This window comes from Musca domestica, unplaced genomic scaffold (assembly GCF_030504385.1).
Source record: "Musca domestica strain aabys unplaced genomic scaffold, Musca_domestica.polishedcontigs.V.1.1 17, whole genome shotgun sequence".
NCBI classification, from domain to species: Eukaryota; Metazoa; Arthropoda; class Insecta; order Diptera; family Muscidae; genus Musca; species Musca domestica.
In genome coordinates this window covers 13260279-13273804 of record NW_026712230.1, presented here as the reverse complement: position 1 = coordinate 13273804, position 13526 = coordinate 13260279, and the positions used below count along the sequence as shown (strand labels likewise).

General features: G+C 36.4%; 1 protein-coding gene across 2 annotated transcripts in view; it reads left to right on the top strand.

The window, feature by feature from the left end:
- LOC131801663 (protein Wnt-2-like) overlaps positions 1-12987 on the top strand; it is a 78339-nt gene extending 65352 nt beyond the window's left edge. For both annotated transcript variants that reach the window (XM_059120575.1, XM_059120574.1), the window contains exons 3-6: positions 10825-11042; positions 11988-12304; positions 12366-12553; positions 12643-12987. In XM_059120575.1, coding sequence (XP_058976558.1) covers positions 10825-11042; positions 11988-12304; positions 12366-12553; positions 12643-12937 — 1018 coding nt within the window. In that variant the 3' untranslated portion in view covers positions 12938-12987. The remainder of the gene's footprint in view (positions 1-10824; positions 11043-11987; positions 12305-12365; positions 12554-12642) is intronic.
- The last annotated feature ends 539 nt before the right edge of the window (positions 12988-13526 follow it).

Below are 13526 nucleotides of genomic sequence, written 5' to 3'. Positions count from 1 at the left end.
TGTTTTTTAGTATTTAAAGATATGAAAATACGCAAAAATCGGTTATAGAAAGATAAATAATACTATGTTCATTTCATAATAAAGAAGAAGACATGTTATTAAAAATGAAAAATAAAATGTACCAAATGTCCACCAGGAAGATGCTTTCAAGACCATATTCTCTTCATGAATTTTCCTGTAACCAAATTGAAAAGAGGCTACTTGCTACTTGCCAAATGCCACTATTAAAGAGGCTCTTATTGGTAATCCATGTTTATGATATGCTCCCATAAGCGCATATATAGTATGCATGCATTACACGGTGTCTGTGATGGTGGTCTGGGTGAGAAAATTCAAAGCGGGTGTGATGACATTAGATGCGTATATGTAGAATTCAAAAGGGGTCTGAGTTCTTAGGGGGTAATTTAAAATTGTCATTCCGATTGGAATATCGCGACATATTCGTCGGAGACCCCATAAAGTTAGTATAACCTTCGTTACCATAAAATTCTAAATATATTAACCAATGCCCCTATGTTTATCTGTGGAAGTTCAGAGAAGAGAGTCGATAACATTTTGTTGGCAATGTTTCAATTCTTCTTCCAAAAAAAATCAGCTAAGTTCGGCCTAGCTGAATTATTAATTTCCTCCGCCATTTGGAAGGAACTTGAAAATTTTCAAAAAAGAAATCCAAAAACTACCACTTTAATGAAAACCGTTAAATGGGCGCACTACGAAGATGTGGACCTGCTTACGAATTTTTTGCCGTAGGTTGTACTAACCATTAAGAACTCCCAATACGAAATTTGAAACGATTCCGGTGAATAATGTTGCTAAAGTCATCGAAAAGACGTGGACCTGCATATAAAAATTGTTGTCATAGGAAGATCTTTAAAAATGAACATTTGAAATAATTTCGGTAAATAATGTTGCTAAAATCATGAAATTACGAACCAAACTTGAAACAATTCCGGTGAATAATGTCGCTAAAATCATCCAAATAACGAATGTCGGTTGGTACCGTTATATGGGGCTATACGAAGACGTGGACCTGCACAGAAAATTTTCCGTCTTAAGTTATAATATCTATTACGAACTTACGAAATACCCGATTTGAAATAATTCTGGTGAATAATGTCGCTAAAATCATCAAAGTACCGAATATCGGGAGGAACCTTTATATGAAGACTATACGAAGACGTGGACCAGCACAGGCAATTCTCCGTCTTAAGTTATATTATCCATTACGAACTTCAAATACCAAATTTGAAACAATTCCGGTGAATAAAGTCGCTAAATTCAACAAAATATCGACTTTTGTGAGGTACCATTATATGCGTGCTATACCAAAATGTGGACCTACATGACCCATTTTCAATACCAAAAGTTCTGCGGATATAATATACATTTTCAATACCAAAAGTTCTGCGGACATAATATACATTTGAGCAAAATTTTAACAACCTATTTTATTTCGTTAGTAAGCTAGAGTCATTTCCACAGACGGGCGGACATCGCAAAATCGATATAGAATTATATGCTGATCAAGAATATATATACTTTGTGGGTTTTAAAATATATGTTTCGAGGTGTCACAAAAGGAATGACAAACTTAATATACCCTCCATACTATGGTGGAGGGTATAAAATTAAAATGTGCCAAATGTCCACCAGGAAGACGCTTTCAGGACTATATTATCGTGTAACCAAATGAAAATTAGACTACGTCGAGTCCTAAATAGCGACACCAATTTAATAGAGATCTTGAATCGACTTTTTCCGTAAAAGAGTAATAGATTCGCTGCTTGCACGACACGTTGCGCCGTCTTGTGGAAAGTAGCCATTGTCCAGATTAATACCACCCAATTTCCCAATATAAACAGCATTTATCATCTCTTGATAGCACATTCCGTTCACCACGAGTGCTCATCTATCCAACTTCAGCGAAAAAGAAAGATCCAATGACCCCCGCTGGACCATTTTCCCCACATTGAGAATGAAGAAGCTTCTCAGCAAAAACTCTCTTATTTCCGACAATCCGACAATTATGTTTGTCAAACAAGCCACTAAATGCAAATGGATCTCATTATTCAATATGCTTATTATACCCTCCACCATAATATGGAGGGTATATTAATTTTGTCATTCCGTTTGTAACTCCTCGAAATACTCATGTCAGACCCAACAAAGTATATATATTCTTGATCAGCGTAAAATTCTAAGATGATTTAGCCATGTCCGTCTGTGTGTCTGTCCGTCTTTCTGTCTGTTGTAATCACGCTATCTTTCGAACAAATTGAGATAGAAGGCTAAAATTTTGCACACATGTATATTTTGCCAGAAGGCAAGTTAAGTTTGTAAATGGGCCACGTAGGTCCAAGTTATCACATAGCCCCCATCGGTACCTCCCGATATTCGGTATTTTGATGATTTTAGCGATATTATTCACCGGAATTGTTTCAAATTTGGCATTTGAAGTTCGCAATGGATACTACAGCCTAAGACAGAAAATTATCTGAGCAGGTCCACGTCTTCGTGTAGCCCCCATATAACGGTACCCCCTGATATTCGGTATTTTGATGATTTTAGCGACATTGTTTACTGAAATCGTTTCAAATTTGGTATTTGAAGTTCGTAATGGATACTACATCCTAAGTCAAAAAATAAGCCATGTAGGTCCACGTCTTCATATAGCCCCTATATAACGGTACCCCCGATATTCGGTATTTTGATGATTTTAGCGACAATTATTAACGGAATGGTTCCAAATTTGTTATTTGAAGTTCGTAATAGATACTGCAGCATAAAACAGAAAATGGGCTATGTAGGTTCACGTCTTCGTATAGCCCCCATATACCGTACCCTTCGATATTCGGTATTTGGATGATTTTAGCGACATTATTTACCGGGATTGTTTCAAATTTCGCATTTGAAGTTCGTAAGGGATACTTCAGCCCATGCCAGAAAATTATCTGTGCAGGTCCACGTCTTCGTATAGCCCCCATTGCTTCATTATAAACAGATTTTTTTCAAGTTTCGCAGTTAAATATTGTAATAACTTATAACAAAATTTGTCTATGCAGGTCCACGTCGTCGTATAAGGACTCGGTATTTTAAAGATTTTATTTTTTTGGAAATTGCCAAATTTGTACCAAATGGTGGAGGGTATTAAAAGTTCGGCCCGGCCGAACTTACAGCTATTTTACTTGTTTTTTTTGGCACGTCTGGCCAATAAGGGTCCATTACTCGCAATACCAAGTACCTGGTTTTCGATTTTTCAATGTGTCTGTCAAAATGATCAGCCAAATTAGCTGGAATTGACGTTTTGGGCGCGGCTAAGTAAATTTTCTGCCCACATAAGATGTTCGAAACAGAATCACCCTTTGCTATAGTTCACATAAAAACTGACTCAATTGCAATTAAAAATGTTGGATTTTACTTATCCTCGAACCGAACCGTTATGGTGTATGCCATGCTAAAGTGTTCCACACGCTATCAGCTTTAGTTTTCAAAACGCTAAAAATAAACTAACCAGTTGGATAATATTGAATAACTAATTTTTTTTTTTCAGATTTTCAGAGCCCTCAATTAGAAAGGCCCACATATTACCAGCCTTGCACCGATTTCTATGTATGCATTCAGCTGGTATATTATCCCCAATTAACAGAAGAAACGACAAAAACATGAAGAGCCAATTTCTTGTTAAACCATCCAACGGCTATGAATTTAATGTCACTTTTGATTCTAATCAAAACTAAAGACATGACTTAACGTCAAATGACAAATTAGCTACAAAGTAGACGATCAAATATCATCAAATTTAGACAGGATTATTTATAAGATTACATACAGATATCGTCATGAGAGGAGATTAAATTAATTGGAAACATCTAATAGCAACCAAATATGGAAAATTGTCAACAGATCAATTAAAAAAAACAAAAAATAGGAGAAAATTGTTGACATTCGATGGTGTGGAATCATGGGTATTAAAAAATATGTACATTTAACCCATATGTTGTTTGAATGGTGTTAGAGAGTCTTTATTAAAAACTAAATTAAATAAGTAAAAAAGCAGTAAGTTGGCTGGGCCGAACTTTAAATACCCTCCACCATTTGGAACGAGATAAGACATTTTCCACAAAAAAAAAAAAAAAAGGTAGGCGGCCCGACTTTGAGATACCCTACGCCACTAATTTAGTAGAGCTCCACATAACAATTAAAAGTTTTTATGGGAGTATTCAATCATACACGCTATGATTATAATTCAAAGTTCAAAGGACTAAATATGCCGAAGCATTTGTATCTTTCAAATTCGGACTTGTATTGCCCATTTGGTGCACAATTAATTTGAAATCGGATAAAGATATATATGGGAGCTATATCCAAATCGGAACCGATCTCAAAAAAAGATATTTCTGAGCTGTATTCGATATATTTCCCTGAATATCGTTGTTACGGAGTGCATATTACGGCTGTGGGCTGTACATATGGGAGCTAGACTCAATTCGGTCCTAAGTGCCAAATTCCATCCCATTTGGACAAATATTAGACGTTTGGTGCGCAATAAAATCGGACGAAGTTATTTATGGGAGTAAAATCCAAATCTGATCCGATCTCGATAAAATTTAGAAAATGTATTTCTGAGCTGTATTTGATATATTTTCCCAAATATTGTTGTTACAGAGTGCATATTACGGCTGCGGAGGACAAAAATAACAAATCGGTTGAACAAATTTTGACAGATTATCTCCAATTTCAATAGGGTTCGTCCTTGGGCCAAACAAATGATTTGTGCAAAATTTCATCTGGATGGGGCAATAAATGCGAACTGTACTTTGTTTACAAAAATACATGGACAGACGGACGAACATGCATAAATCGACTCAGAATGTGATTCTATGCAGATCATCAAAAGGAACTATGGGTCTATATCGTTTCCTTCTGCCTGTTACAAACAAATGCACAAAGACATAATACCCTGACCACCTTGAGGTGTAGGGTATAAAAATAAATAAATAAAAAATTGGAAAATGTGGCTAAAATCTTCAAAATACCGAATATCGGGGGGTTCCATTATAGATATACGATATCGTAGACCTATAAAGACAACTCTCTTTTAGAGAATAAGGTGCTCCTCGTGTGGATTTTCAGACTATTCCATTGGAAAATGTGGCTAAAATAATCAAAATAACGAATATCGGGGGGTTCCGTTATATGGGGTTATACGATATCGTGGACCTATATAGACAATTCTCTTTCAGCAAACTGCTCACAAAGAACTCCTCGTGTGGATTTTCAGACTCTTCCATTGGAAAATGTGGCTAAAATCATCAAAATACCGAATATGGGGGGTACCGTTATATGGGGGCTATACGATATCGTGGAGCTATACAGACATTTCTTTTTCAGGGAGTAGAGTGCTCACAAAGAACTCCTCGTGTGGATTTTCAGACTATTCCATTGGAAAATGTGGCTAAAATCACCAAATAAATAACGAATATCGGGGGGTACCGTAATATGGTGGCTATACGATAATGTGCACTTATATAGACAATTCTCTTTCGGGGAGTAAAGTTCTCACAAGGAACTCTTCGTGTGGATTTTCTGACTATTCCATTGGAAAATGTGGCTAAAATCATAAAAATACCGGATGTTGGGGGGTACCGTTACATTTGGGGCCATACGATATCGTGGATCGATGTAGCCCATTTTCGAACTTGACCTGCCTGCAGACAAAAGAGGGATTTGTGCAAAATTTTAGATTTCTATCTTAATTCGTTTTGACTGTAGCGTGATTAAAACAGACGGACAGACAGACGGACAGGGCTAAATCGTCTTAGAATTTTACGCTGATCAAGAATGTATATACTTTGTTGGGTCTAAAATGATTATTTCGATGAGTTACAACGGAATGACGAACTTAATATACCCTACATACTATGTATGGTGGAGGGTATAAAAACAAACTGGGACAATGATATGCCATGGAATTCTGAATTTTAAACATGGAAAGATTGAAATCCTCTTAAGAAGTAGAAATTATATTAAATGAATTTTCACGTTAAAACTTGGAATTCGCCTTCTTCGAAATATTAGTAAATGTCATCTGTTACAAGTTCAAACTGCAGAATCTCATATATGAAGTCCCATTGATGTAGAGATTCATAAATTCCTTGCATTCCATCAATAAGACATCTGAGTAGTTTTTCTCCCTCAGCATGGCATTCCCCATTCGTATTGTCATTAATGCCATTGTTAGATTTTCTTCTGTGGTTAAGGTAGCCGTTTTGACACAGCATGAAATCGTCATGTTAACGCATTAATCTTTAGAGAGTTAACTTACCACGCCACGGTTCAAATACAATAAACGTTTGCTCAACAATGGCAACAACAAAAGCAACAATATGCTTAAAACACATCGCTGGTTGTGTCGGATGAAGAAAAAAGGCGGCTAACAAAATAACAACCATTTTGTTGTAGAACAATTCATTGTCGTTTTTGTGTTTTTTTTTAGAAAAAAGAAACAACTATAGATAAATGCCGCCAGTCAGCGGTTTGGTCGTTCGTTCGTTGGTTCATTCATGAATTCATGACTTACCACCAGCACCACCTCCACCAACAACGCCTTCCATTTGCAAAGCAAGAAACAAACGTAGTACCAACAAACAAGCCTCTCCAAGTCCAATTACTAGGGGGCGCAATAAAAAAAAAACATACAATAACAAAAACAACACATATCATACCCATCATATGTTGCACATGCGCATTGGAAATATCACAGTACTTGCAAATTGCAAACAAAAGGCTTGATTTCGACTTAATTGTTTCCAAGACTCAAACTATGGAGGGTGTATTAAATTTGTCATCCTCGAAATAAGCTTTTTAGACCCCATAAAGTATATACAGGGTCTGCCATTCAACTAGTGATTATAACACGAATGGTATCCTTCCGCTGAACAAATATGAAACGCTAGGAATTATTGCGACATTACTTTGAAAATCATTTGAATGTTGCAGCATGTGTGCGAAAATTGTGTACGGATTTTAAAAGAAGAAGATCACCGTCGGCTCCATGTTTTCATTATCTTCTAAAAAAAGTGAGGAAAAAGACATCCACATAGATATAACAAAGTGTAATAAGACAAAACCCGTGCATACACCCGAGAATATTGCTGCTGTGGTAGAAGATGGGCGTGAAGCGACATCAACTTTAATTCACCGATGTTCTCAACAATTTTACATTTCGGTGATATTCTTGAGGAGAATTATGCATAAAGATTTTTGTATGACGTCATACAAAGTCCAATTGGTTCATTGTTCTATACCCTCCACCATAGTATGGAGGGTATATTAAGTTTGTCATTCCGTTTGTAACACCTCGAAATATACATTTTAGACCCCACAAAGTATATATATATATATATATATATATATATATATATATATATATATATATATATATATATATATATATATATATATATATTCTTGATCAGCATAAAATTCTATGCCGATTTAGCGATGTCCGTCCATCTGTCCGTCTGTGGAAATCACTCTAGCTTCCGAACGAACAAAGTAGATTGATAAAATTTTACTCAAATGTATATTATGTCAACAGGACTTTTGGAATTGAAAATGGTCCATGCAGGTCCACGTTTTTGGTGTAGCCACGATATAACGGTACCTCCCGATATTCGGTATTTTGATAGTTTTAGCTACATTAATCACCATTTTTTTAGTTTCCCATTTGGCTTATGACAAAAGTTACCTATGCATGTCCATGTCCTCGTATAAACCCTAAAATAACAGCTACATTCGGTATTTTAAAGATTTTAACAGATTTTTTTAACGTATTTTATTGTTTTGGAAAATTCGTTCCAAATGGTGGAGGGTATTCAAAGTTCGGCCCGGCCGAACTTATACTTTTTTACCTGTTGTGTGTATATTTTGTGGCAAGAATACAACAGAAACAAGTAAAAAAGCAGCTAATGGGCCGATTTTTTAATACCCTCCACTATTTGGAGGGAACTTGAAATATTTGAAAAAAATTCCGAAAAACACCGTTTAAATGATGACCTTTATACGAGAGCCATACGAAGATGTGGGCCTGCATAAGGCTGTAGTACCCATTACAAATTTCGAATACGAAATTTTGAAACAATTCGGGTGAATAATGTCGCTTAAATCATCAAAACACCGAATATCGAGAGGTTCGGTTATATGGGGGCTATAGGAAAACGTGGAACAGCATGGCCCATTTGCGAACATAACCTGCCTACTGGCAAAATACAAAAATTGTATGCAAAAGTTTAGCCTTCTATCTCAATTCGTTCGAAAGCCTGATTACAACAGACGGACGGACATCGCTAAATCGTTTTAGAATTTTACGCTAATCCAGAAAATATATACTCTCTAGAGTCTATCATGAATATTTCGAAGAGTTACAAATGGAATGACAAAGCTAATATGCCCTCCATAGAAGCTTTGAGTGTTAAAATCTAAAGATTCAGAGGAATCTTATCCCTAATATTTCAAGAAATATTAACGATAGGGAACCTGCCCGGGAACCTGAAACTACGATGTAAAATTTCAGAACTCGGATTCACGTGTTTTCCATTTTTAGCTATTCCTTGATAATATGCTGGATTTTTCTATAATTATTGAAACAATTGAATTTTGTCGCACAGTTTATTCGACATTGGTTCCATCAGTATTCGCCAACTCAACCAGAAAATTATGTAATAGAATATAGCATTTAATAATATCAATTACACCAGACCTTTCGAAGACTTCGAATGAACTACTACCCGTCCAAAAAAATTTACATTTGACAATAAACTATATGTCTGGACGCCAATCATACGTAGAACTCTGAAAATAGAAGTCCAAACCCCGAAGAACAGGGAATTCCTCAAGGTGCGAGCGATATATCCGAAAATGTCTAACCTTAAACATTCTGATCATAGCACCTTCCAGTCGGCATAGAGCTCATTAAGTATGTGTAAGCTCGGGAAAGCATAATGTCGAGTTCCATTGAAAAAAATACTGCAACTAAATATACTTTGTCCACTAATTACTTCGAAAGTCTAGGAGATAACATGTACGGCATGTTTAAGTCATCCGTATAAGCTAATGCAATCTACGATAAATGGTAATAAAGTAAGATATTCAATTCGCAAGCCGCAATATTTTCACTGCAGACAAGACGACCTTCCACGACAGATCCACAAACCCAACTGCGTCTTTTCAACTGGCGAAAGGCCAAACCTGTCCAACTCGCTTCTTTTTTTTTTTTTTCTACCAACATTTATCAATAAAAGGCGATTTAAGTATTTCGAAGGCTCTATTTCCAACAAATAGAATGTACGCAGCTTAAAATAAACAATTAAAAAACATTAAGTTAAACATTGGGTGGAAAAATGTGGCAAAAATCATCAAAATATCAAATATTGGTGGATATCGTTATATCGGGGCTATACAAAAACGTGGACCTATACAAATTATGTTTCACCACCGGCGCTAGAACCCATTATGACCTACAAATACAAAACGTGGAGCATATATCTCATTTTCAATATAAACCAACATAGGTACAATACAAATTGTTCGGAAATACAATACAATACAAATTGAAGCGGAAATAATGTGGGTTGTATCGTGATTTCAACAGAGAGATAGACGAGCATCGTTAAATCGACACAGAATTTTATGCTGATTGTGAATATATATACTTTATGGGGTCTACAACAAATATTTAGGGATGTTACAGATGGAATGATAAATTTAATATACCCTCTTTTCAAAGGTGGAGGGTATACAAATCGCCTACAAAAAACACTGGATAGGGGTCAGCGTGCTAACATGGACTCCGAAAGCGAGACCAGCTTATATTTGGAAATTTTATAGTTCTTAGCTGCATTTTCACCAGAAGTGGCTCTGATTTGGTTATGTTGAACAAATTCCAAGGCAGATCAAAAATTAGGAAAGGTTTTTATGATAAGTTAGCCTTAAGATCTTAACCACATTTTCTAATTAAAAAGAATATTAGGATTTGCAATGAATAACAAATCAGCCAATTAAAAACTTTCTATATCGGTTCATGTCTTGACATTTGGCCCATTTTATAAGTCCGGCTTATTTTGTGCTTCTTTTTGAGCTCAGAGTCTCTTTTATAATACTAATTGGTCGAAAATTCGATGTTCGGATTGTCCTCGTATAACTCTAGCTCCAAAAATTGGCATCTCAAACCACATTTTAACCGAATAGGTTGCAATTTGATATTCAACGGTTTGATACAATATTTTTGGTGAGCTTGAAACACAGTGCTTATTCAACATGAAACCGTTTCTTATTGTTAGGGAATACAACAACAACTATAAAACAAATTCAACAAAAAACTCTAATACAAACTATTGGAGCAGACATATAGCTGGTAGTCGTAATAACGTTAAATATATGACTCTAGTATTGTTTAGCGGCTTTGTGTGTGGGTTTTAATTATTTGAAGGCATATTTATCACTAACGGACCAGCGAGCGAACGAACGAATGAATTGAATTTAGAAAATACAATGGAAGACCAATATTTAGCAGTGGCTTCATATCTGATCTTGTGGATGGGATGTTTGATAGTTGGATCATAGCATCTCCCCAATAACGAAACAAACAAAAAACGCGACGTATCGAAACAATTGATGATTTGTCAATCGGAAATGCAGTTGTTTTTTTTTTTTTTTTTTTTTTTGTAGTAATTTTTTATAGCTTTTTTGTTACTGTCTAGTATAATGTCATTATTGTAACGCTTATTAACGAATTGCTTTCGATTTCGATTAATTATTTGTCAGATTAGTATCCAGTTTTACATCATCACTTTTGTGTGCCCGCATACCTGGCCTAACGCCCCAGCAGCGACAGCTATGCTCTGAGTCACCGGATGCATTTATTGCCCTGGGTGAGGGCCATCAATTGGGCGCCCATGAGTGCCAGTATCAATTTCGGGGGCATCGCTGGAATTGTTCGGAAGTGTGGAAGAAGGATGTCTTCGGGCATGTTATGTTTGTTGGTAAGTATCGATTTTCTCTTTTGAATTATCGTTTAACAAAATTTGAATATTCATTTCAAAATTCTCTGACTACTCAGAAATGTTTCGTCTACTCAACAGCTGAGTTTTGAGAGAATTTGCCATAGAAAACAATTCTTCCACTCGGCAGCTAAGTGGACAGAGAATTTTCAACAGAAATTTGTTCGTCTTCTCAGCAGCTGAGTAGGGAGAATTTTTTATAGACAATTTTTCGTCCACTCAGCAGCTGAGTAGGGAGAGAATTTTCTATAGAATTTTTTTCGCCACTCAGCAGCTAAGTGGAGTTAAAATTTTCAACAGAAATTTGTTCGTCTACTCAGCAGCTGAGTAGAGGAAGAATTGTCAATAGAAATTGTGTCGTCCACTCAGCAGATGAGTAGGGAGAATTTCCTATAGAAAATTTTTCGTATACTCAACAACTGAGTATGGGGAGAATTTTCTATAGAAAAATGTTTGTCAATTCTGAAGCTGAAGAAGAAGAGAAATTTCCATAGAAAATTTTTCAGCAGCTGAGGGAGAAAATTTTCTATAGAAAATTTTTTCAGCAGCTGAGGGAGAGAATATTCTATAGAAAATTGTTTGTCCACTCAGCAGCTAAGTGGAGAGAGAAAATTTTTCTTCTACTCAGGACTGAGAATTTTTGACTATCAGTAGCTGAGTGTCGATTTTTTTAGAAAAAACCTTCGGCTACTGAGAAATTTCTGAAGAAAATATTTCGTCCACTCAGAAGCTGAGTAGTGAGAAAACATTTTTCTTCTACTCAGGACTGAGAATTTTTGACTACCCAGAAGCTGAGTGACGAATTTTTTTAGAAAAAGTCTTCGGCCGCCGAGCTTTGCAATTTTTCTCTCTTCAGTTACGGTCGATTTTTTATTTTTCTGATATTTTCTACAGAGTTCTTATCTTTTATTCAAAATTTTCCAACAGGATCTCGTGAGGCTGCCTTCACATATGCCATAGCAAGTGCCGGGGCTGCTCATGCTGTGACGGCGGCATGTGCGCGTGGCAATATCACACTATGTGGCTGTGATGTGCAACATAAGCCCACATCAACGCGGCGGGGTATACAGGCGGAGTTTGAGAGTGGCCTCAGTGGAGGTGGTCAACAGCCATGGAAATGGGGTGGCTGTTCGGCGGATATCGAATTTGGCATGAAATTTGCCCGCAAATTCTTAGATGCCCGGGAAATTGAGGGTGATGCTCGGAGTCTCATGAATTTGCACAATAATCGAGCAGGAAGGAGGGTAAAAAGACTTTCTATTCTATACTACTTAAAAATTTTACAAATATTTGTTCTTGTTTTAGCTGGTGAAAAATCTCCTAAAAACAGATTGCAAATGTCACGGAGTCAGTGGCTCCTGTGTCATGAAGACCTGTTGGAAGAGTTTACCCTCGTTTCGGGTGGTGGGCGATGTTCTGATGAAGAAATACAATAAAGCCAAAATTGTTCAAGCCGCCAAAGGCAAAAATGGACTGAAACTAGTTTTAAGCAAGTATGTAATGTGATTGCAAGCTTCACTCATCAAATGTTTATGACTAATTTCGTTTTCATTTTTTCTTTGTTGTTATTTCCGTTCCCTAGAAAAAATCGTGCCGGCAAGGTGAAGAACTATCCCAAACGCATGGATTTGGTCTATCTGCAAACATCGCCCAATTACTGTGAACGCAATTTACAGGAGGGCGTTCTGGGCACCCAGGGTCGTGTCTGCAATCGCACCTTGCATGGCTTTCAAAGCTGTGATTTGCTCTGCTGTGAGCGTGGCTATAATACCCAACAAATCCGACGCACCACCCAGTGTCGCTGTCAGTTTAAATGGTGCTGTCAGGTGCAATGTGATGTCTGCGAAGAGAACTATGAAGAGTTTACCTGTAAATAATATTTAAACAAAACGAAGAACAGACAACAAAAAAGCGAAACAAAACAAAAATGAGAAGAGGGACGGCAAGGAAACTTAAATCTCATTAAGATTACTTGGGGTTAATTGATGGGAAGTAAAAGTGTGCATTGAAAATGACACAATGCAATAACAAATTGTTCTTGTTTGGAAATCGGAATCAAGAAAATCGAAAGAATTTGAAATAACCAGCCCAATGAAAGGACTTATTTGAGTTGTCAGTTTTTTCATGTACTGTCTTAGAACTCAATTGTGGGAGCAACCGAACTTTCATACAAATCTATTTATTTGTGAACAATGGCTAGAAAAAAATCCTTGTCTTAGAAATCGTAACAATCGAGAAAATACAAATTTCAAAAAATTAAATTACTGACAATTAGGCATGCAATTTGTCTAGCAACTTCATCCCATTAAAAATCGACCAGTGCCACTAAGTATAGCTTAAAATTTAAATTGTCCTGAAACTTTGATGGGTAGGTACAGGAAGGGGGGATAGGTCGTACCTCCCATTATATACGATTTATAATTATTTTAAACATATTGGAGGGCATATCATATCACCAATATCCTT